The 24,414-nt window shown below is 39.7% G+C and overlaps 2 protein-coding genes across 4 annotated transcripts; one reads left to right on the top strand and one right to left on the bottom strand.

Annotated features, from left to right (window-relative positions):
* Positions 1–5,680: 5,680 nt before the first annotated feature.
* On the bottom strand, positions 5,681–22,605 carry asns (asparagine synthetase). Of its 3 annotated transcripts, XM_028399324.1 has the most exons (13): positions 22,513–22,605; positions 21,292–21,547; positions 19,229–19,466; positions 18,965–19,150; positions 17,431–17,532; positions 17,232–17,359; positions 17,032–17,158; positions 16,569–16,675; positions 16,101–16,201; positions 15,587–15,668; positions 15,350–15,505; positions 13,271–13,486; positions 5,681–5,792 (listed from the first exon to the last, which is right to left on the bottom strand). In XM_028399324.1, the coding sequence occupies exons 2-12, from the start codon at positions 21,538–21,540 to the stop codon at positions 13,277–13,279; spliced, it is 1,686 nt and encodes a 561-aa protein (XP_028255125.1). In that variant the 5' UTR covers positions 21,541–21,547; positions 22,513–22,605; the 3' UTR covers positions 5,681–5,792; positions 13,271–13,276. The 3 variants fall into 3 exon arrangements, with proteins under 3 accessions (XP_028255125.1, XP_028255124.1, XP_028255126.1); XM_028399323.1 differs by lacking the exon at positions 5,681–5,792 and having other exon boundaries at positions 12,070–13,486; XM_028399325.1 differs by lacking the exon at positions 5,681–5,792 and having other exon boundaries at positions 12,070–13,486; positions 22,503–22,589.
* Positions 7,511–11,456, top strand: tac1 (tachykinin precursor 1). The gene is made up of 5 exons (XM_028399326.1): positions 7,511–7,951; positions 8,604–8,706; positions 8,804–8,827; positions 11,231–11,287; positions 11,379–11,456. The coding sequence occupies exons 1-5, from the start codon at positions 7,832–7,834 to the stop codon at positions 11,423–11,425; spliced, it is 351 nt and encodes a 116-aa protein (XP_028255127.1). The 5' UTR covers positions 7,511–7,831; the 3' UTR covers positions 11,426–11,456.
* Positions 22,606–24,414: the final 1,809 nt, after the last annotated feature.

Below are 24,414 nucleotides of genomic sequence, written 5' to 3'. Positions count from 1 at the left end.
GATATACACTGTGACCACCTATCAAACGTTCTTTTAAAAGCACCTATGCGTAGGGTTACCTGTGGAAGAACCCATTTGGCAATTGTGTCTCATTCCGAAAATAAATAGGTTGACTTCAGTTACAAAGCCCTAAGCTGTTGTGATCCTCTGTTGTGTTCCTCCTAGTTCCTAAGTCCTTCTGTGTATTCCTGTCCTCCTGTCCTCCCTTTAGGATCTCCTTGTTTGAGTTTGGTTGAAAAGCTCACTATAGGTTGAACATTAGTTTTTTTGTCTGCATTTGGGTCCTGTTAAAAACAAACACATAACAAATGATGACAAATAACATAAGCTTTGGTGCAGTTGTGGGTTTGTGGCTCTGAGTGATACTAGAAATAATGCATCAGTTTTTTACAGTAGAAATCTGACCTGTCTGACCACCCTTGTCCCAAATTTGATCAATCGAGTACAGTGAACCACACACACAACTCCTAAACCAGGTCAAGTGTGAAATTTATCTGATATTTGTGTTCCCAGGGTGCAATTCAATCAAACATGTAAGAAATGAAACACAATTAATCTTTTGCTAGGAGACTTATTAGCAGCCCTTGGTGACCCCCAGAAACCCAGCATGAAAAACCACAGTAGCAAAGCGCCTCGCTACTTGTTTTAATCAAAGAGACCACCAGCAGGAGGCTGATTACACTGAGCAAACTGAACGGTTATATGAATGTAAATGATGGTTCAAATGAGCATGTGTGCTTTGCAAACCTATAAAAATGTGAGACAATGATATGTGGGGCTTTGTAGGGGGCCCCACCGACACTTTGAGGCAGCTTTAGTGTGCAATAAAGCAGATTCAATTCAATAAGTACCTCCTGCTTGAAAGCTCCTGCTGGAATGATCTAATGTTTTCTTGCCTAAATTTAAATGCAATAAATGTTGGAGCAAAATGCATTAGTACGAGCGGTCAGCACACTGACCCACATGAATACTCATGAGGTTCTAAATAAAAATACTTTAACTTGCGCACACAAAATGATATTGTGAGTCTTAGCAAGGGGTCTTTGGGCTGCATAATCACACATTTTTTTGTTTGCTTCTCTAAATAAGGAACCAAGTGGAAAAGAAAAAGCAGTTTCTCTCTGTTCATTTGATTTTACAGTTTTTTTACAGTGCTGTCTTGTTAAAAAAATAATCAGGAAACATTGATCCCCAGTTTTATAGCTGAGGATCAGATTACTCAGCACAGTGAGTGTTACTGCTGTAGCATCATATGCCTGAGGATGAATATTGACACTGATATTGCCTTATGTAGCCACATTCTGTGTGTACGCACATGACCTCCTGATGGCCAGTGTCCATTTGCCTATACAAAGGACACTGGGAGCAAGTGTTTACTGAGAATTAGATCATGAATGTGGTATATATACAAAGAATACAGTACATACTTAATGTTACAATGTATCCAAAGGTTGTTAGGCTGATTCTTGTAGACTGTATATAAAGATGGACACCTATAGGTCACCTTATGAGCCACTTTGAAAGTCAACAGTGGTGGCGTTTAATCTGACGTGGCCTGTCAGTCAAAGCACTCAAACCATTTTATATGTAAATACATAAATAATTATTCTCTAAAGACTTTTTTGTGTCAGGCTGTAAACATGTTTATGTAAATATTTTAACAGCCTCTAGTATGCACTGAAGGAACTGCAGTTTTGGGCACTTCTATGGTGTAGGTTGCTACACAAGGACCAAATCAATAGTTTTATATACACCTTTGATTTGACATGAGAGGTGATAAGAACTACCTCTATAGCGCCTCTGCCTCTAACCGTTACTACTACAGGCCATGTAGACTGCAAATCAATCAATCAATCAATCAATCAATCAAAAAATACCAAGAGCTGGAGCTGTGTTAGTGTGTTTGCACTCACCTGTCACTCAAAGTGGCAGTAAATGTAATATGCTTACATCAGCTGTAAAGTTTTAATACACTTTAAGATTCAGGGCTATAGGGAATTGTGGTTGGCATTCGAGTTAAATTCTCCTTTAACTTTGACTAATTGTGATAGTAATCTATTGAAAATTTCCACTCACATCTGAAGGATTTTTGGCACATAACCAAATGAGATGAGTTTTATACAACCTGACATTAGGGTTTTAATATTAAATGTATATGAATTATGAAACATTTCTTAATATAATAATATTTCCATATGTTTTTTTTCCAAAGCTGATAAATAACTGAAGTCTAGACATTTCTTTGCTTCCTTGAGGACTCATAGCGTAACACCTTGTATAGACGCACACCTAAAATCCTGGTCTTGACCATCTTTGCCTAAAATTGTATAAGAAACAGATAATAATACACTGCTCAGAAAAATAAAGGGAACACTTAGACCCCGTTTGCACATAGCCGGGTATTTTGAAAAACTAATATTTTTGTCCCTCCGTCAAAAAAACATCGTGCACACATCATCGTTTTCAAAAAAGTTTCCGTTTACATTAACCTGCATAAATACACTCCCAAGAGCCGTGACTACGCCAGGCCTGTGGGTGGCAGTGTAGGAAGAAGGAGAAAGCCGTGCAAGCCAATCAGAAGCCTCATCGACGTCTGGTTCTCTGTCAGAAGTTGTTCCAAAATTGCTGAACCTGGAGACCTAACATGTCTCTGCTCCTCTACACAGTAAGAGGAGCTGTATTTGCAAATGCAAACACGTAAAAAGTGCTGACACCAACAGAAATATAAACGCTACCCATTACTAGACTACAGCCTACTCTGGCAGCCGTACTACACAAAAAAAGGTTGCACAACAAACACATTTGTGTCAGTTCACATTGAAACGCGAATACTGCTGTTCCAAAATTTCTGCTTTTGCTGGAGTTTTTAGAAAGATTCGTTTACAGAGGCTAAAACTCTGTTTATGTGTAAATAAAAGGCACAAAGGAAGGGAAAAGTCTCTGTTTTTCAAAATACCTGTGTATGTGTAAACAAGGTCTTAAACAACACAATGTAACTCATGTCAATCACACTTCTGTGAAATCAGCCTGTCCAGTTAGGATCAACACTGATTGTGAATCAGTTTCAGCTGCTGTTGTGCAAATGGAACAGACAACAGGTGGAAATGAGAGGTAATGATCAAGATAAGCCCTATAAAGGAGAGGTTCTGCAGGTGCTGACCACAGACCATTTCTCTGCTCTCATCCTTTCTGCCTGATGTTTTGCTCACTTTTGCATTTTTCTCACACAATTTGCTCAGGTAGTGCCGCTCATCCAGGATGGCACATCAATGAGAGCTGTGGCAATGCAAGGCATTGATGCTATGGACTGGCCTGCCCATTCCCCAGACCTGAATCCAGTTGAGCACATCCGAGCCCAGGCGTTGTAGGGAGGTCATACAGGCACGTGGAGGCCACACACACTACTGAGCCTCATTTTGACTTGTCCACTCAAGTTGGATCAGCCTGTAATGTGATTTTGCACTTTTATTGTGAGTATGGTTCCAAATCTAGACCTCCAAAATAATTTTTATGTTATTTTGTTCTCAACATAATCCACTATGTAACGAATAAGGATTTTCAACTGGAATTTCATATTTCATCCATTGACATCTAGGAAGTGTTATTTTAGTGTTCCTTTCCCTATTTTTTTATTTGTTTATCACTACAATTATTTCCTTAACTAAACCATGAGTGTAATGATACATAAGACACAAACTCGGGTGAATGTATAGGAATTTGCAATCATCGTTGGTCTTTGTATTGTTTCCTGCGCTGAAATTTACACCACACAATACATTATTGCGGTTAATACCTGCACACACATCTCAGACTCACAAAAATGATGGTAATTGTTGGTAAAACAGCAAAGAAAATTCAATTTGATCGCTCAGCATGAGTGCATCAATTTTCTTAAATCCTAAATCTTGATATAAAAACAGAAAAATGCTGCACAGCAGCCAATTTTTCAAGCACTGTGGGTGACCTCTTGTTTCAATAGAAATTTTTTGCTATCCTCCTCCATCAGGTGCCTTTGAGGGTCACAGCATTTTATCCTTCATACAAAGGTGCTTAACTGGGAGGCAACAGCAAATGTGGGAAAGACAAACAAAGAGAGAGACAGAAGCAACAAACACACCCAGCGAGAATCGGTGCGGGCACGCTGCAATCACAGCAATTTATGAGATAATCATATTATTATACAAATGGAAAACATCTTCGGACGCTGTTTCCCCAGTCAGTTCCTGTCTCCTATACCAACATTAAACACATGCTTCTTAGAGTGGTAGATGAAACAATAGCAATAATGTGTAGTGGTAATGACTGGGGGATGTCGTGATGGTGACGTTATTGCTATTCGGTGCCATTCTTTCTTCTCAGGAAAGATGCCAAAGCTTTGTATAAGGGAGGATAGGATCCATTAGAAGCAAAACAACACTAATAAATAATAAATGAAGTCATTCAAAAATTGTTTAAGTTCAAAGAATTTAAAAAGATAATGACGGTAGACTTACTGACCCAGACTTTTTTGTGTGTGAGAGAGAGAGAAAATGTTGGAGGCAATTCTGATGGCAGGCTTGCAATTATAACACTGCAGGGATTCAACTGAATGGATGATGTGATTGAAGTTATTTTAGTGGACAGTAGAGAAAGACAGGAAGCAATGAGGGCAAGAGAAAGAGGGGATTACATGCAAGCAGCCAGGTTCTAAAGGATGACAAACATTTTTAGAAAAATAAATGAAAGATGCTAAATATTTAATAGATAAGCTGTCAGTACAGAATTTAACCTACTTGTTTTTATTTATTTATTTATTTTAAAGGTCTGTCCTGTTTGTCCTGGTTTTGGTCATGTGTGTTTAGTTTCCTGCTTTATTTTGAAAGTCTAGTTTCCTTGTGTCTCTATGTATTTACACGCCCACCACCCCAATTGTTTCCACCTGTGCCTTGTCACCCACTCCCTGAGGTTTTAAACCGCGTGCTTCACTTTTGTCTTGGTGAGTTTATCTTTGTAGGTCCCTGTGCTTCTCACAGTATTTATTGTTCTTTTTGTTTGATTGGTTGTTCTTCTAGCTTTTGTTTGTTCTGGATTTTTGGATTTGTTTCAGCGTTAGTTTTGGTTGAACACTCTTAGCCTTTGTTGTCTGCATTTGGGTCCTCCATAGTTTTATTAAATGTGTAGTGAGAATATTTAGTCCCTATATAGAGCCCTCAGTGGGTTTGAGTCCCTTTTTGTTTGCTATGGTGATGGACAAGTTGACGGATGAGGTCAGACAGGGATCTCCATGGACAATGATGTTTGCAGATGACATTGTGATCTGTATGGAGAGTACAGAGAAGGTAGAAAGAAGGGCAATGAAAGTCAGTCACTGTAAGACAGAATACATGTGTGAGTTTAAGTGTGACGAGCTGCCAGGCAAGAAGTGAAGAGGAAGGTCAAAGAGTAGATGTGTGGATGTGAAGTTAGTTGTGTGATAGAAGATGATGCAGAGGATAGAGTTAGGTGGAAACAGATGATTCGCCTTGGCAACCTCTGATAGGAACAACCAAAAGAAGAAGATGGTCCAGAAGTATTTTCCTGATTAGCTCACACTGAAATAAAGTAGGAAGTAGGGAGTGAGTGGGTGAGAAGGTGTCTGTCCTATTCAGAAGCCTAAAGACGACAGGTTCCGTTAAAGTTTTTTATTTAAAATGGAAACAGTGGTGTAAAAGCTCATTTGGCTCATTCTAAGAAGAAGTTAGGTCCTTCAGGTTGGGGTCCTTTGATGCCTCCATCACATCTATGGCCGCCATCAGGCCTGGACAACATGAGCTCTCCATTGAGAGAGAGAGAGAGAGAGAGAGAGATCAATATCTGACAAGCGTGACTTACCTGCAGAGAAAATAAACACATGGCGGAACCATGTAAAACGATCACAGCATCTTTGATCTGTGCGGAGTTTGTTTGTGACTCACAGAGTATGGAGCATTGTAGCATCAATCGATTATTAGCATATGAATTGCCAGATGGTGTAATTACAGTGAAATGAATAACCTCCATTCCTCATTTGACAATGTCTTATGTTAACACAACTGCATGGCAAGTGTTGCAGGAAAAAAAAAGAGATTGTATTTGAACAGCTCTGAATGTAAATAGAATATTTAGTTTAGTAATTTAGTTTACATGAGCGATTTTCTCATTCATTAACTCCTGACACCCTGTTGCTTCAATTCATTTGCAGAGTCGCCATGCTCTAATATATTCTTGCATATCAGAGAATTTGTGTCTTTGCAGAGCAGCTACAGTGACCTAGTATCAGCTGATCCAGGCAGCTGTGAACCATCTCTGCACATCTAACTTCAATGCTCCCTCTAACCTCCTACATTTTCTTTCTTGATCCTCCATCACCTCTCTCTCTCTCTCCTTTCTCTCTCCTCACCTCCCCCTCCCGTCTGTTAATTGGATGAGCTGTTACTGTTGTGTGGATGATTAGATTTCACTCCGGAGTGGCTGTGCGACCATAGATATATAGGTACTGAATATATTTTAGTTTTCCTACAACCTGAGAAAAATGTGTTTTTAATGTGCAGACAGACAGAGGGGAAACATTTGCATTTGCCAAATAACACATGGGTAAATAAAATGGACATGTTGTTAATGGAATAAAGGCACTTGAGCAAATCACACACTCTTTCAGGTGCGTGGACACTGAACTTAGTCCCTTCTATTCATCCTGAATGCCCCACTTAAAAAAAAACAGCTTTTCTAATGATAATCAGTGGCACCTCCAGGTCACACGTCCTTCTCCGCTTCATCTGGGCTTTGATATGAGAGCTGTGCATATATTTTCGATTGTCAGAGAAAAATAATATATAGGGCACTGCGTACGTGTGTAAGCTGTTGCTAAAGTCAATATAAAAACAAACAAAATTTAGTCAATAGTTTTGAATTATTTTGCACAGAGGGCGCAAGCTGGACTTGAACCCGCACCCCCCGAAGTGAAGACTTTGGCATCACTTCATATGACGCTCAAACATGTGAAACATCTGTGCGCCTACAGACTTTAATGGAGTTAAACTACGTAAGCCCAAGTGCGTCATGCAAGTTGGCCGGCGTGAGCGTAATTACTCTAAGGAAAGCTGTACTTAAAGGTCGCAGGTTCGATTCCCGGTGCTGGAGGAGATCATTGCGCATTTTTCTCTTTCTACATTTGTTTCCAATGTTTTTACCTGTCAAAGAAAAGAAAAAATAATAAATACAATGTTAAAGTAAAGCAATATGAGCTAGAATTAATCTTAAATTTAATTTAATAAGCAAAAACATTAATCCTCCATTTCATTTACCAGCAGTTATAAGACCCATTCATCATATAGCGCTAAAAAAAGTATCAATGAATGATGTCATAATAAATGCCTTTAAGATTAAATCAGACCACAAAAGGTGTCCGGTGACTCACGCAGTTTACAGCTGACGATGACAAAAGCGCCCAGACTGTAACTATTACTTATTGTGTACGTGAAGTAATCACACTACTGTAATGGCGTTACCGAGCAACATCGCTCCAGCCCCTGTTATATATAGGAGCGCATGCGAGGCTCTCTCTGTGGACCCCGGAGGACGGCTTGCAAGAGGCTGAGAGCGCACGGAGAGCTTTTTTGGAGACGGTGGCGCCTGACGCACGCAGTATACGCGCTATGGACTAACTAGCTGTTAAGCAGTGAGGGGAGAGAGAGAGAGAGAGAAAAAGACGCAGCGCACGCACAGCGAAAAGCCGCAGACGCACCTCGTTTACTGTCTTGAGAAGGGTTGTTTCTTGTAAGACTATATATATATATATTTATAGCTTAGAAGAAGAAGAAGAGATAAAAGCATCATGAAGTTTCTGCTTTTGCCAGTTTTAATGGCTTTTTTTTTCGCCGTCGCTCAAGTTTTTGGCGAGGAAAACGAACCAAAAGAGGACACTGACTACTGGGCAAGCAGTAATCAAATTCAGGTAAAGATTATTTTATCATTTAAATTATTAATAACACTATCTGAGGCATTATCCTGGAACAGTGCTGTAAAGTAAGAAAGGAAATGAGTGTTTTAATATAGCCTGGAGACGTTAATTTCCTGAAGTAAATCAGCCTTATATCAACATACACCCAATAAATATAGTTGATTACTTTTTTTTTCATTTTACAACATTTAATCACTCATGTTATATTTTTTTTCCAAATCAGTGCCAGCATTTAGACGCGGCACATTTGCAGGCATCTGCAGAGCAAAGCAGATGGATGAAGATGGAGACAGTGCTCAGAAATTAAATAAAAGCCTTAAGTGCACTATCAACTGTAGCTGAAGCCTGAAGCTCCATTGACATGAAAGCCACGTCCCCCTTGTGTTTGACATTGTGAGCTGGAGAAGTGCCAAACCTAAGCAGTAGAAATAGGCTGGAGCCATTCTGCAAATGAATGAGCCTACAATAAATCATTACAACTCAAGTATGCTGGGACATTAGTGGCCCCCTCAGGTCCCAGTCAGACTAATGCATATTGTAGATATATATCCTGAGATGGAAATAGAACAAGAGAAAGTTCTAAATTCAGTAATTACAGGATTTAATGTAACATTATTTTTCTTTCTGCCATTTTTTTTTATTTTAGGACGGCTGGCTGTCCAACAACCCGTTCAGAGAAATCCTCCTGAGGATGACAAGAAAGCCGCGGCCGCATCAGTTCATCGGTCTGATGGGAAAGCGTTCAATGGGTGAGAGTCCAATCTCAACACTTGTGCAGCTTCTCTTTGCTTTTATGTTATGAACTCTGTTTCCTCATGTGTCCATTTGTGTTTTTTCCTCCCACAGCAAATGCACAGATCACCCGCAAAAGTAAGTACAGTAGACTGGTGGTGATAATAAGGTAGTGGCAAATTAGGCAAATGTATGAGTGTCACCTCTCCAGTAAGGTGTCTTCAGATTTTTTTTGTCTCCAGTACTGAAACCAAAACCATGTATGTTTAACCGAATAGGCAGGTATAAACCGAAAACCTCTGTGACGGAGTCAAGTCTAGTCAAGTTTAAACAGAGTCATTGCTCCTAAAATGGCTCAATAAAACTGTATTTATCTGGGTTTTAACATTGATTATAGCAATGAGATAACAGGAACACCCAGAATTAAAATTAATGACTAAACAAAGCTTCATCATGAAGACCAGAGGTGTATTTCTTATATGCATCATTTTCAATATAAGGCTAATGCACAAGTGTCACCTCTAGAAGGATGGCGTGTTCATTAGTCATTTATTTGGTTTTAACAGAGTCAAGGTTCTTAAATGGTTTCAGAAAACAGCACTGTACAGGATTTTAGCATTGATTTTAGCAATGACACAACAGAAATAGGCAGAACAACTGCCAAAGCTCAAAATTTCAAAAGTAAATGCAGGGTATGTGATGTCAGTGACAGGTCCGGCCACGCTGCCGTGAGTCAGGTTTATAATGAGTTAACAAACAAAGCTTCATCACGAAGCCTGGAAGTGTATTTGTGAAGAAGAACTTGTAGGTTTTTACTAGAAGATGAGGAGGTTGATGATGATGTTGAGGAGGATGTGTTTGATTTAAATAAACTCAAGGTCCTTAAAATGTTCCCGGAAATTGCACTATGCAGGTGGATTTTAAGCAATGAGACATCGACGTCTTTTATTTCGCCCACAGTTTTACTAATTGAATTTTTCCATCTGTGGTTTGGGAGAAATTGTGTGGGCAAAGGACAGAGCAAACGTTTCTTTTCTGTGGCTTTAATTAATTGACAGATTACAGTACGTCCAAAGCTTTTTCTTTTCCCCCTCCCTCTGTTCTTCTGAGCTCATTCATTTGACGGAGGGTGGTCCGCCGCAGACGTCTCTCTGTGTGTGCGTGTGTTTGTGCATTAAAGAGGGACAAGATAAACAGCACAAAAAAGGAGGAGGAGGAGAACAAGGATGAGGAGGAAGAGGAGGAGGGGATTTTCCCTGTTACTGTTTGGAAATTAGTCACCCGCTCATGTGATGCGACACAGAGCAGCATGCATAAGTATACATCTAATTCATGCCTCTGATGCAGGCATGAGTATAAGTCACTCATCATTAGTGAGAAGGGAGGGGGGAATCAATGCCCCAAGGACATGTGAGAGTTAAATTGGATTGTTTACGCTTGTGATGGATAGAAAAGTGATGCATGTCACCCTTCACCTACTGCCACTTCTTTCCCACTATCTTGTAAATAAAGCGCACTATGAATGAAATGGTTATTATAACTGAGGCTGTGTTTGTATAGTACATATTATTGTAAGATATCTTTCCCCTCAGGGGAGGTTTCATTTGAGATCACTTCCAAGTCCAATCCTCCTGGGTCATATTACAATCCATTACCCTGATTGACAAGCTGTGATGCAGCTGTCCGTCACATTTACATCCCCGCAGTTCAGTTTGGGTGTGTGGCAAAACAGGTGGTATTACAATATAATACACAAAGTGAAGTGTCAGAAGTCAGAAAGCAGAAAAAAATAAAACTTTTGAGGGTTTATTTTTTCTGACTTTGTCAGATTTTTTTTTCTTTTTTATGATTTAGTAGACGGTGTTAACACTTCAGAGCCTCAGAGCCTGCAGGCAAAATCAGTAGAAAGCAGAGTTATGAAGCAGACAGGGCTTGGTGTTGAGGCATCGCAACCACCCCATATGGAAATCTACTATACTCCCCTATAATAGTCAATATTGTCATCTATGTTTCCTATATTGATACACAGGGTGCCTGGATATATGAAATGTAAGCTTTATAACATATATGTGAAACCAATAGTAACATTTGTACATGTACATATACAGTGACAATATATTTTTACGTAAAATAGATTAAATTTGGCAAGTTAAAGTCATGAGAACATCTTTATGTTGTAGGAGGAGTTAAAGCTTTTGAATTTTAACTTTAATTTTATAGATACATACATAGACAGTATGGCACGATGCCTAAACTCTAAACACTTATGTCTACTCTATACACATATATATACATATATAATATACATATATACGTGTGTGTGTGCATGTATAGTTAGTCTAATTTTTAACAGGGTTTGTTAATATATGCACATGTGTTTTCTCTTCATATGTCCATATATTTTATATAGGGGCCTAATATATATACTTCATATTATGCATGCATTGTGTATGTAACTTGATAAAAGTGTGAAAATGTGTAGCATAACTCTAACTGTATTCGGGATCTTTTGTCTAAATTGTAACTATCTTTCGTCCGAAGGACATAAAGTCAACTCATTTGTTGGACTGATGGGCAAGAGGAGCCAAGAGGAGCCAGGTACGTTCAACTAGAAGTAGAAATTCATCATATTTTGGATATCATTTTTGCATAAGAAGGTGTGTTAACACATGTGTGATTCTCTCTGCAGAGTCCTACGAGTGGAACACAATACAGACGTACGACGAGCGCCGCTAAAACGCCGCCACCTGCCTGCTTCACATCTAGCCATTCCTCACCGGCGGGAGGGAGGGAGGGGGGAAAGGGAGGGAAGGGAAGTAACCCGATGCTGGTTTTGTTTTCTCCCAACTGTGTATAGCTGTTAGTCAAATAAAAGATTCTGTTTCCATGTTGTAGTGATGTAGCAGTGCTGTACCTGTGCCTGTTTCATTTGTCCCAGCAGAGGGTTTAGACAGAGGTGAGGTGAGGCGAGGTGAGGTGAGGTGAGAAGGAAGGTTTGTTTATCTATGTTCCTGTGAGCATTTCTCCACCATTGCCACAAAGACTCGGTGTTGTTTTTGTTGTTGAATCCGTCAATGCAAAAGGCTGTACCCAGGGGTATGCTGAAAATTGCACTGCCAAAGTCACTGCATAGTGCCTCGTTAACTGTTTAATTGCCACTGATTGTTCTATAAATACAAAACACACTTGGGACAGTGTCTCATTCTGGCTTTCAAGTGACAGGATTCCTGTGTGTTTTAGTGATCTAACAAAAATATTAAAATTATTTTCTTTACTGGTTGAACTTCACTTTTGCAAATTGGTGAATTCCTTGCTGCTGTTCGCTTAACGGTCAGGGATAGGGCGGACTCTAGTGGTCAGACAGAGGTACTTGCGCAAAGGAGACAGGAGGTGGATTTTATTTTAGGCAGTAAATCAGTTAGACAATTATGGTAAGATGAGAGAAAGCCACACATTCATGATGAACTTGTTGCATATCCAGTCAGCGAGAAAATATGTGTAAAAGACATGACTCACCTATGACAAACCGTTAAGATGTCCTTTGCACAAACTGCATAATTTAGCAGTCAACAAACTGGAGCATCAGATTTTCAAATGGGAAACAACTATGCCAAAGCTCCTCAAATACACATTTGGCTTAAAGATATAGAGCTGAGGATTTAGGAGCTATTCAGTATGGATTTTCAAGTTTAGAGACAGTATATGATCTCTGAAGATATAAAGCAAACACATAAGAAACTAAAGTTATGAGTACATCTGTTAAGTGTTCATTTGCACTTCATCATCAGAGTTGGCTATAAACCAATAATATCTGAATGAGTTTTGGCCACAGTGTGGGTCCCCGAGCAGCAATGCTAATATGCTACCACTTCATGCATCATCACATTGGAGCCTCCAGCTGTGGCTCTTGAGGCCACGTGGTATGAAGTGCAGTAAACTGTTGTGGATCTGGATCCACAAATTAACTGACAATAAGGTAAAAAGGAATCCCTGAATGCATTATTATTTACAAACAAAGCCTGAAGTCGATCATCAGGATACTTCAACGTCTTGTTATTTTGCCTCTCCAGGGTGTCAACTGTCAAAGACAGAGCTTTCAGGTTTTCTGTCCTTATGAGCATCAGATAGAACAGACATTCCTTTGCTTTTTTTTGGCTCTGTGTTTTTGACTTGTGTGAGTGGATAGAGAGGAGATGAAGCTTATAAAGAGTCCTTCAAGGACATGGAAAGCAGATTAAAGGTTGCAGCTGGCACACATGTGCCGCTTTCAAATGGTCACAAAAGTCTGCATGCCTTACAAAAAACAAGGGAAAAATGCTACCATGATATCAACTTGAATGGTGGATTTAGTGGCATCTTCTGGTGTACACTCCTGCTATTTAACATTTTTGGTTTGACTCTTCTGGGTTACTGCAGTAACATGGCAGCCTGTCTGGATGACACAACCTCACACTACAAGCTAACAAAGAAAATCTATATTCCATCTCTGCTTATAGCTTCTGTTTATAAACCTGTGAGTACAGTATTTTAAAAAAGAAGAAGAAGAAAAAAACATGATACTTGTAGAACAGGCTAACATACTGTCCGTCACTGATCCTTTTCAGGTTTGTAGATGGACAGGGTCCTGGCTGATGGGTCGGTGGCGTTGATCCAGCGGGGCATCCAGTAATGGGAGATCCACTCGGCTCGGCCTGGGTACTGCTTCTCAAACGCCTGCCTGTAGTAGTAGGCCTCTTTGGTGCGCGGCGGGTTGTGAGGGAACGTCTTGTGAGCCTTTCCCATCTGGTCATCATTGACCTGAGAGAACGCACAGAGCAGGTCAAATACCTAGGTCCCATTTTTCAGGCTCTGGTCACAAGTCTGTCCTGTTTTTCCTAGTTGGGTCATGGTTTTATTTGTCGGGCATGTCTTTAGTTTCCTGTTTTATTTTGAAAGTCTAGTTTCCTTATGTGTCTTTGTCTGCGTTACTTCCTCCTTCTTTCCCTCCACAATGATCACATGCCCCGCCCTAATTGTTTCCACCTGTGCCTTGTCACCCACTCCCTGTGGATTTACACTGTGTTGTGGTTTGTTCTGTTTGGTTTGTATCAATTTGTGTGTAGCTTGGCTGTTCTTCAGGCTTTTGTTTGTTTTTTTGTTTTTTGTTTTTTTCAATTTTTTTAATAATTTAAAATGGCTTTTTGTTGAACACTCTTAGCCTTAGTTGTCTGTGTTTGGGTCCTCGGTCAAATTGAACTCTAAGAGCACAAAAATACCACACAGCTTGTGTGGCAAAATGTGTTTCAGGTAGCAGTCAGTTGGGAAGTTTTCAGACCCCCAAATCCATGCCATGTCTGAGAGGTTGCAAGTCCCGTCGCCATGACAACTAATTGACAAAGCCCACAGACACAGCTGATGGAGATGAGGTCACTAACGGGTTTCGCTGCCCTCTGTGCTGTTTCAACACACCGGTGCTACATAATGCATCCATATTACAAACACACAATATTATCTCCAATCTCCACTACTTTCCATTATTTTATAAATGTTGAATTTAGAAATGCAGCTGATGTATGGTTAACATGTCCTTCTTTCATCCGATTTCCTTTAAATGTCAGTTGTTGCTTTTGTTCAGAACAGAGTTACATGAAAGCAGCAATATTACTGCAATGGCTGCGTATTCTAATTAGCATCAGCAAACAGTACAAACATGTGCATCCACATTTTCTCTGTTACATGCCGACACTTTAATTTCCCCTCAACAAACACTTATCTCCTATTTATATATAAGAGAGAGAGGGTACATTTAATACTAACAAGCCTGGTCAGTGACTTCAATTCAGTCTGAGAGTGTATGTGAGTCATTTAAGTGACCTGTTTTAGAGTGAACTGTAATTTAAATCCTACAAAATTATAGTCCATTAGAAAAAAAACGACTTATGCACTCCTTTTAAGTTTAGGTTTGGGGTCAAGAATCAAGTGATGAGTGTGTTTTACTTAACAAAACATCCAACACAGTCTATGTAGGAGGAGAAAGTAAAGCCATCCTCAAGGCCAGGTTATCTTTTCTGCATCTGTGTGTGAAATTGAACAAATGATCCTTTAAATGAAAATACTATCTGTTCATAAGGATCATGTGATGTGTACCCTTTACCAGTCTTACCCATAATTCAACTGGGATGACTTTTTAGCCTGGATGTTCTTTATTGTTTTGGTTTATTCATAACATCATGAGACATTATTGGGTTAACGGTTATATCCATGCCAACAATGGAGGTCTACGGACTGCTTCAGTGCACTTTACCTGTTCATAGTGACAGTCTGGGTTCAGGTAGCAGTCAATTGGTAAGTGCACAGACCCCAAAAATCTCAGTTAAATGCCTCCCTCTGAGAGGATGCTACAGGTATTGTTGCCATGACAACTAATTAAACAAAGCTCTCACACATACAATGCTAATGGAGATGAGGTCAGTAGAAGGTTACAGCTGATATGTATGGGCATTAAGTAGTGTGAAATGTGTGTGATTATTATAATACAATATATGTTAGCATTGAGAGTGTCCTGTGTCGAGAAGATTAGAAAGTAAGTAAGCCTGAAACTGTGGTGCAGACTTCACTTAGCTACCCGTTATACTCATATTAGGGAGGTGACAATGAGCTTGCACCTGTGTTAAGACCTACCATAGACTCCAGGTGCTCCTGCAGGCAGGTGTACCAGGACTTCTTCAAAGACATCACACCATCACTGAAGGCTTCTTTGCGCCTCCACAGGATCTCTTCGGGGATCAAGTTGAGACCTTTGAAGGAGTCCCTCAGAAGGTGTTTTTCCACTCCGTGCTGTTTTCACAGGGACACACATGGTGCTGTTAACACACTGCACTGCCTCACTAATGGTTTGAACTGCACAGATGGACTGACCTTAGGAATCCTCATCTCCTCGGGCAGGGAAAGGTAGTACGCTGTGAATCTGTGGTCCAGGAAAGGCACTCTGAGCTCCAGACTGCAAAATAAAAAGCATTCATCAAATAGTCCTGGCGTATGAGCATACCAAATACAGCAGTAATGTATCCATTGATTCTTTGTCAGCCATTTATTAACATCATAATCAGTATTACCCTAATTGTTTTGATGCCTTTAATTGCCTTTGCTTCTTAGAGACGCATTAAGGTTTAACCAGTAGCAATCAGCTCAAATTACCGTGCATTTTTAATTTAAATGTTGATGCTCTTTGCCTTGTTGTTGCTCTTTATTGTGGTCAGATTAAATTGTTTCATCAAGACTGCAAAACAACAAGCAATCCTAAAAGCTTTTGCTCAATCTTCGTCCATTATGGCAGAGGTTACTTGAATATAAGTTAAAAACAAGAGACTAAAGATCGTTTGCTGGTTTATGTTTACGATGTGGGTTGTGCGTGCGGTGAAAAGGGGATCACCCGTGTGCGGCAGTGGTTCGATCGGCTCGGAGATTGTCAAACATGTAGAGTTCCTTCAGCAAACGGACGCTGTCTTCTGCTGCTGCTTTGGGTGTAGGAGCCTGGAGGAGGAACACAGTTTGGTTTTTAAAATAGCTTTTAATGTAGTCCCGGCAGTGCAGAATGTAATTGAGTATCCATAAAAAAATGCATTAATGAACAACTCTGTCCACTGGGGGTCAGCAGCTTATCTTTTGCACTCTTTTTACAATAGAAACTCTAACAACAAACTACTTCCTGTTCTGACCTTTAGTTTTATCAATGCCTGACTTGGCTTCATTTGTTGCATTTCATTGCTTTTTTTGTTTTTGCATGTTGAAAAAATGGTTGTATCTGCCTAATGATGTTTATTGAACTAATAATAACTGTTCTATTATCATAAGAATCTCTCTCAAACTTCAAACAGCTGCAGAATACTGGAGGACTTGCCTTGTGGAAGTAAATGTATCCCTGAGTCAGCTCATCAGAGCCTTCTCCGGAGAAGATCACCACACTGTCTGTCTTTTCCTTTATGTACTTAGAAATTAAGTACATCCCTGCAGCGAAAGACACAATCACACACAGTAAAAAACACACACACACAGATGTATTGTGCCGCTCTTCTGACCCCTTTTTGATGTTTTTACTGATCTCAACTAAAGTTCAAAGGAACCAGCCAGGAGGAAAAGGAATGTGGTGATGCAGCATACTCACTCAGACACATATTTGTCACATCACTGAGCACATCTGTCAGCTAAACACCGGATAACAATTTCATGCCTAATGCGTACAATTACAATAACAAAACGCTGTGCTAGCATAGCACATTGCTAACATTCTTTCTATTCTCAGTGAGATCTTGGAATAATGGATTCAAGCATGCAAAGAGATTTGTCCTTCGTTTTGTTCTCACCGACGGATGCGCGGATAGTGGTGATGTCATAGGTCTCTAGGTGGAAGATGACTTCCTCCACAGCTTGGATGCCTTCTTCTGCCGTGAAGTTCACTTCATGGTGTTCGCTGCCAATGTAAGCTGCCATCTATAAAAAAAAAAAAAAGTTTTTAAAACATCATCCATACTCTCTTCAGCTTTGCCACAAAGGGCTGTCTGACCTTGCGAGCTGCGAGGATGTCTGGACTGTCATCTGACCCGATTGAAAAGGTCTGGATGGGGTACTGAAGCTTCTCCTCTTTCCCCAGTTTCACCAGTGTAGCGGCGACTAAACTTGAGTCGAGACCACCTGAACATCAAACATTATAAATGAACATAACTGATGAAATGATGTTGACATTATTCATTGCCAGAAGTTACCTGACAGAAGACATCCGATTCTCCTGTGAGCCATGAGACGTTTCCTCACAGCGTTCTCAAAGAGTGCTCTGATGTTGCTCTTCACTGTTTCCTCATCGAAACCTAAAGGGGACATTCTCCTTTTGAAAATAATGTGCAAAACTGCTCTTTCAATCAACTTCAATAACTTCCAAGTAATGGTTGGAAGTTGGGAAAACTTTAATTTAAATAGTGAAACTCCTGTATTATACAGACTCAGTACACACAGTGAGTGAAATATTTCAAGAAGTTCTTTCTTTTGATTGTGAAGATTCAAAATCAGTATCTCCAATAACAAAAAAAGGCATTTTGAAAGTTATATTCATTTTGAAGTATGTGCACTCAATATTTGGTTGGAGTTCTTTTTGCATGAATTGCTTGTAGATAGCTGGGATAGGCTCCAGCCCTACCATGACTCTGAACTTTGGACCAGTCCAGATCATCTTCTCTTCAGCCCAGTTAAGACACTATAGCCTTTATCTCTTGTTGTCCACCTTGTTTACAAAGTCCTGAGAGTTGTGGATGTGATGTGGTGTGTCACCTACCAGTGGTGTCAGGAGTTCAGCCAAGTGCTTAGCCACATTGTATGTGACTGAGTTTGTGCTGCTGACGATGGGTCTGAGGGGGACTCCTTCCTTGTGTATCTTGGGGAGTCCATACAGGCGTGGAGTGGCTTCCCCAGGATACAGTCGAAAGTAGAGCTTTTTTCGGTTGATGATTTGGTCCTTCTCCAGTTTTTGTAGGTAGCTGACTAGTTTCTTCTTGTAGTTTCCGGTGGAGTCCCTCTTCAGTGTCTCATATGTGGCTGTGTCGCTGAGGAGATCTGTCACTTTGGAGTGGTAGTCCTGTGTGTTGAGCACCACTGTGCATCTTCCTTTGTCTGCTGAAAAACCTTCCCTTAACAGAGGTGGTGGCCTCAGACATCATCTTTCTACCACATACAATGCAGTGATTCCATCCATTCCCAGGAAGTTTGCACATACTCACAGCAAGAACAAAGGGCTGTCAATCAGTCCCCCTCCGGCAGTTTCATAGTCGTTAGCCAGTCGTTAGACTCACCTGGCCCAGTCAGCCAGAACATCACAGGTAATTATGGAAACATTTAGTGCTATTGTTTATTTAATGTTTTACCCAGACCCACCCACTGAGGTCTGTAACCACATATAAACCATGTTTCCCCACCAAACAGTTAGAACTGTTGAAGCTGCTTGGATGAGCAGTGAAACGTCTTCTAGAAAACTCTACAAGTCCAGACGCCTTGCTTCAATCTTCTCTACGTATGATGACCTGGATGACTGAGAATCTTCATCAACATTTTTTTTTTACTGTTTTTTTTTTTTTTACTTTAATCCATAATCATCGCAATCAAAAGAACTAAATGCCTGAAATATTTCACTACACACACTGTGTGTACTGAATCAGTATAATATATTAGTTTTACTTTTGGAATCGAACTAATAAAACAAATGGCATTTTTACAGCATTCTAATTTATTGAAAAGAAAAGTGTTTCTTACTTGTAGGTACTCTCTCCACAGTGTCATAGATGGCATGAGCGGGCTCTTGTGTGCAGCAGTGAAACTGCTCCATCTGAATAGACTGAACTTTACCATTTGGCTTCAAATCAAACACCTCAATGTGTCCAGGGAGAAAGGGGAAAATGTTGGCCGGAGATGCCATTCCATGGCTAATGTCCATCAGGCCTGTGAACAGACAGAGAAAGAGTTAAGATTATAAAGAGCCACATTCAAAAAGCAGGATTGTGAAATATCCACTTTTACCTTTGGCCTCTGAACAAACTGCAAGCATTCCATCATCCGTAAGGAATTTAAACAAAGGCCGAACACCATACGTATCTCTTCCCAGATGGACTTTCCTGTTGGCTGTGTCCAACAGGATGAAAGCAAAGACGCCATCCAGGAGAGAAGCCATCTTCTTGATGCCGAAGCGGTTGTACAGATGCAGCAAAATCTCACCGTCCATCTTAGTCTGGCAATCAAAGTCAAACTGCTTCTGCAGCTGAAAGAAACAAAGACAGGGTTATGTTTCATTACGGTGTGTCTTCCGTAGTGGAAAATGTACACAGAGAGTGTAGTCAGCCTCTTGTTTCTGAGATGACTTCTGTGCTGAACGTGTCGTGTGGTTACACTGCATGTGCATTTAAGGGTTATAAAATAGTGTCAATGGAAGCCTCTGATTTCCTGAAAGTAAGGGTCAAGTGAGTAAATAACCTAAAAAGTTAAAGTCATTGTTCAAAATTGATAGTTATACAGTCCTTTGTTTTTTTTGTTATCTACGCAGCTTTACAGTCGATTCCACAGGATCATCACTCTCCTATTTTCCCTCTTTTCTGCACGTGATAAATAGAGAAAGAGTGCTCTGTTTGTGCATGTATTTATATTGTGTTAATTCACCTCAAATAGTTCAGTTTCCTCACATGAACTGAGTAGTAACAATGACGTTTTGAGTAACAGTGTAGCAGTTGTGTAAGTCAACTCTTTGATTAGTTTTAAAAAAAATCTTGCAGAGTGTAAACTACTCATATTAAGTTCAATAAAATAAACAGACTTGGTACTATTGACTTTTTATTAACACAAGCTATTAAGAGTTTTTTGTACATGAATAAAATAATGTATTATGCTTAAATTGTTTGCGTTAATAAACATGAATGGTTGGAGAATCATCAGAACTAACTTGTCAGTGGTTTTCTACTTATGTTGCCAAAGCACATGATGTGTTTGTGGGCTATGAGACCGGTTGCACAACTGACAGATGTGCCACAAGCAAATCTTGCATGTGCAAGTTATCTGTGCGTACATGCATTTGTCCTAATAACCCTTGTGAGAGTGTCTGAGTAAGTTCAAAAGACTAATGTTCTGAAGGTTGAAGAAAGGCATCACTGGAGTTTTCTTAGAGAGGTTTGGCTGCTCATCCATGCAGCTTCATCAGTTCTAAGTGTTTGGTGGGGAAACATGGTTTATATGTGGTGGAGGACCTCAGTGGGTGGGTCTGTGTGAAACTCACAAAACAATAGCACTAAATGTCTCCATACTTACCTGTGTTGGTCTGACTGACTGTGTCTGACTGTTTGAAGCAAGTCCAGATGCCCTGCTTCAACCTTCTGAATGAATATGACCTGGATGACTGAGAGTCTTCAACAACACAGAGAGACTAATGATGCTTATGTACACCTGCAAGTGACTGAGTGGTCCTTGTGGAGGCTAGAGTGGCATATTTAAAGTTAGTCATACGTCCACAATCTACCACCGTACTTCACTGTGAACATGAGAGAAGCCAGGTTATTTGTGTTAATATTAGCTTCAAAGGATGCATTTGAAAACTGATGTGACATTAAGAAGCTATTTTCAAATGCGCTTGTGATAATAAAAGATTCTCATATCCCAGGATGCATTGCATGCCAGTGATGGTTGTGTACCTTGTACAGTAGATCAAAGACTTCATAAACTGAGTGCACATCTGAGTGCACATCTCAATTTAACAGCTGTTGGAGCAACCTTCTTGGGCTATGTAGACTATGCCTCTAGTATATGAATGACTCTTTTATGATGAAATAAAATATATGAACCCTGGCTGTATTTATATTGATGTTAAATGATGTGGTAATACATAAGTTTAGCCAAATTATATTTTAGGGTAGAAAATTCCTGTATCGTTCTTCAAGTATCTTCAGTAAAACAAATGTTAATAGCCTTAAATGACATTGTGTTTGCATGGTCTTTCTTGAAAAGACTAACCAGATCAAATCATGTGATCCTTAGTCTGCAAAGAAGCATCAACAGAAATATTGTTAAATTGTCCAGAACATCACACATAGTTGTCTCACCACGTAATGGTTGTAAATCTCTCCGTTGTAGCAGAGCCACAAGAAGGGAAACTTCTTGATGCGCAGTGGCTGCATGCCATGCAGCTGGTCCACAATGGCAAGTCGGTGGAAGCCGAAGCAACAGTTGGTGAAGCCGTTGACGTTCTCAAAGCGGAAAGCATCTGGCCCCCTGTGAGCAATCTTCATGGCGCTCATGCACTGAACCGACAGGCAGTCATCGCTGCCGAACAAAGCCCAGATACCACACATTTCCCAACTATGAAGGATGGACAGAAAAGAAAAGAAAACAAGCAGATCTGATTAGTATCAAATACTAGTTTTCACTAACTAAATTATTACTATTTACTAAATAATATCATAATGTTGAAATGCCATTATAAAAGTGTTATAGTCACCACTGTGGGCCATAGCAAACAGACAAAAAACAATGGCTGTTGATATTTTAACTGTAATGTTGAAACAGGCTTACATCAGTTTTACATACTCTGCTCTGTAGTAACCCCGGAACTAGTAATTTCCGAGTCCCCCTGAACGCACCAGGTGCAGCATGGAGCAGAAAAAAATTTGCCTCTAGCCCGCTGTACTAAAGCGTGTAAGGTGAAAATATTTAACCATGTTACAATTCAAACCAGGCGTCCACCGATTCATTATAAGTAGCGAAAGAATGCTAATGCGGTATGGATGCTTCTACAGCCGAGGTCCATTTAAATATACTAAGAATTAAAAAATGTGATTAGCCACAACGGACAGATAATAAGTAACAGCGTGGTTAAACATCTCTCACGCGTCATTACACTATATTGTTCAATTCGGCACAAACCTGTGTCGTTTTTTACAACGTTAAAAAAGTGCTTGAGTCAAATTTGACTTAACACCAGCATCCTCCGGTTCACGATGGTGGTCCTCGCCGATGCGGTCGCAGGTTGGCAACGTCAATGAAGTAATGTAAGGATAAGTCTCTTGTCTCCGAACTAAGATGGAGTTTGGAAATTCATGCCGATTTTTAGTAGATATTAGCACGAAATTGTAGTACGAACCAAACTCTATTCTGCAGTTACGCACATGTTAAAACCAATGATGATTAAAAAAAAAGAGATTTTTTTTTTATCCAAAACCCAATTATAACCACTGCGCCTTAAATATTATGTAAACAGAATAACAAAGACTTTTAGTCCGAGCTAAGTGTTAACAATTAGCATTAAAAATCGTACCAAATCTTACCGTGTGTGTTTTTTTTAAATGACTTCCTTGTAAATGCTGGTAGAAACCATACACCGTTTAGTTGACACTGATGCAACAGTTGATCTCGTAAAGTCTCACGAGCGAGACGTATACCGGAAGTGATTGCGTCTTCAAAATAAAAGTGCTTTTCCGCAACTAGCAAGAAGGTTGCCAATATTAATATACAGTACAGGGGCGTAGGAAGCATTAAAAATGTGTGGGGGGTGGGGGGGGGTCTTCTGTGGTGAAAAAAAAGTATAATAGTATATTGTGAAATATAATAATATGAAGTAATTGCAATTTCCTGCGGATTTTAACAGGTTGTTAAACACCTATTTTACCTACAGAAGTAAACGCTTAACTCAATGACTATTTCAGAGACAGATTCAACAAAAACTCATTGATTTTAAGAAACAGTGACATATAGAAACTAATTCCAAGTGAAACAACAGTTTTGTCAACCATACTGGTGGCACTACACTAACAGATTACAGTGTGTCCCTGTTCATATAATGCACCACTGTGTCCTGACGGTCCATTACATTTAATTTATTCTTGCTGATAAGAATACGAGCAGGCGTTAACGTCACCTGGGGCCATGTGACAAAACAGTAAGGCTTTAGCATGAATTGGACGTGGGATGACACTGACGTTACCTCCTCCAGCTTCGACCAGCACTGACGGTTCTCTTTGCACTGTGTTACGCTCGCTCGAAGAAAGCCACTGGCTTTATTAGCTCCGTTATTATAGTAACGGTATTGTAGCGCTGTGGTAACCAGGAAAACGTGGAGTGGATTCAGCGGTGAGGTTATTCTCATATGAATCAAGTGGACTTTTTCACAAGCAATCTGATATAATGGTAGCTATGCCTATGATACAGTATCATTGTGTAACCTAAAACTTTAAGATGCTTTATGCAAACTTAATATATGATATATTAATATACGTGGTTTTTGTCAAAAATACAATTTAGATTTTCTGCATTTTTTATACTTCGTTAGTGTTTTGTTTTATCAATAAATTTAATAAAACAATGATTTACTCTGACTGTTATGTCCACTGTTTATTATTTGCATTTCTGCTTCTATCACCAATTCCACAAAATTTATTTATTTGAAATTGAAAAATTGCTTAATGCCAACACTTATTTTGAAAGATATTAGGCAGGCAGTTTGATTCTTTGTTAACTGTCAACTTTTGTCAACTGCAATGCCACTGCAAGGTTGCATCACTTGGCAACCTGTTGTACACCACATGCACTGTCATGTACTCTTCCTGTTTGATGTTCTTTAAAGTAATGTGTAACTGTTTTGAAAGGCTCTTTCAAAAAATAAATTTATTTAATATAAATAATAAACTAATCAATTTAACATGTATTAGTTTCCTATTCCTGTCCTTTTAGAGAACACATTATTAACTTTCATTTTCACTCTTTCAGACCGATCTGCATGAGGTCTCCAGCAAACTGGAGCCGACTTCTCTTGTGCTTTTTGATCAGTAGTTGTGGACATCATGGAGTTCAGGCACGGAGCCCCTCAGTGTTTAATATGTGCCTTACTGTGGAAACTGAAACCTCAGTGTCTGCTGCCACCAGGTCTTGTTGCAGGTCGTTTGCAGTCAGTTCAAGATTTTTGACCACCTGTCTCACCAGAACTCTGGTGGCAATAAGTCAATTCTCATATTTGACATATTTCTAACATGTAATCAAACATCACCGTCAACAGTCTTGGTATTTGATGTGTCTCAAGCACACCTGATGCAACCAATCAAGGGCTTCATTGTCTACATCAGCTGTGCTTGAGATCACACCTGATATACAAATGTGTGCCCTTATGAGGAATTCTGTACAGGGGGTTAAATCATTTTAGACTACAGTACAGTAAAATGAGTTTTATTTAACTG

Source organism: Parambassis ranga, chromosome 2, assembly GCF_900634625.1.
Source record: "Parambassis ranga chromosome 2, fParRan2.1, whole genome shotgun sequence".
In the NCBI taxonomy this organism is placed as follows: Eukaryota; Metazoa; Chordata; class Actinopteri; family Ambassidae; genus Parambassis; species Parambassis ranga.
This window is presented reverse-complemented; position numbering and strand designations above follow the sequence as displayed.

Bases quoted from the DNA above. Each gene is read 5' to 3' on its own strand.
- tac1 (XM_028399326.1), top strand. From the start codon at position 7,832: ATGAAGTTTCTGCTTTTGCCAGTTTTAATGGCTTTTTTTTTCGCCGTC. The intron at 7,952-8,603 runs GTAAAGATTATT...TTTTTATTTTAG, and splicing joins CAAGCAGTAATCAAATTCAG to GACGGCTGGCTGTCCAACAA. The intron at 11,288-11,378 runs GTACGTTCAACT...TTCTCTCTGCAG, and splicing joins GAGGAGCCAAGAGGAGCCAG to AGTCCTACGAGTGGAACACA.
- asns (XM_028399324.1), bottom strand. From the start codon at position 21,540: ATGTGTGGTATCTGGGCTTTGTTCGGCAGCGATGACTGCCTGTCGGTT. The intron at 19,151-19,228 runs GTAAAAGTGGAT...GTCTGTTCACAG, and splicing joins AGTTTGTTCAGAGGCCAAAG to GCCTGATGGACATTAGCCAT. The intron at 17,360-17,430 runs GTAACTTCTGGC...TTTGATGTTCAG, and splicing joins AATCGGATGTCTTCTGTCAG to GTGGTCTCGACTCAAGTTTA.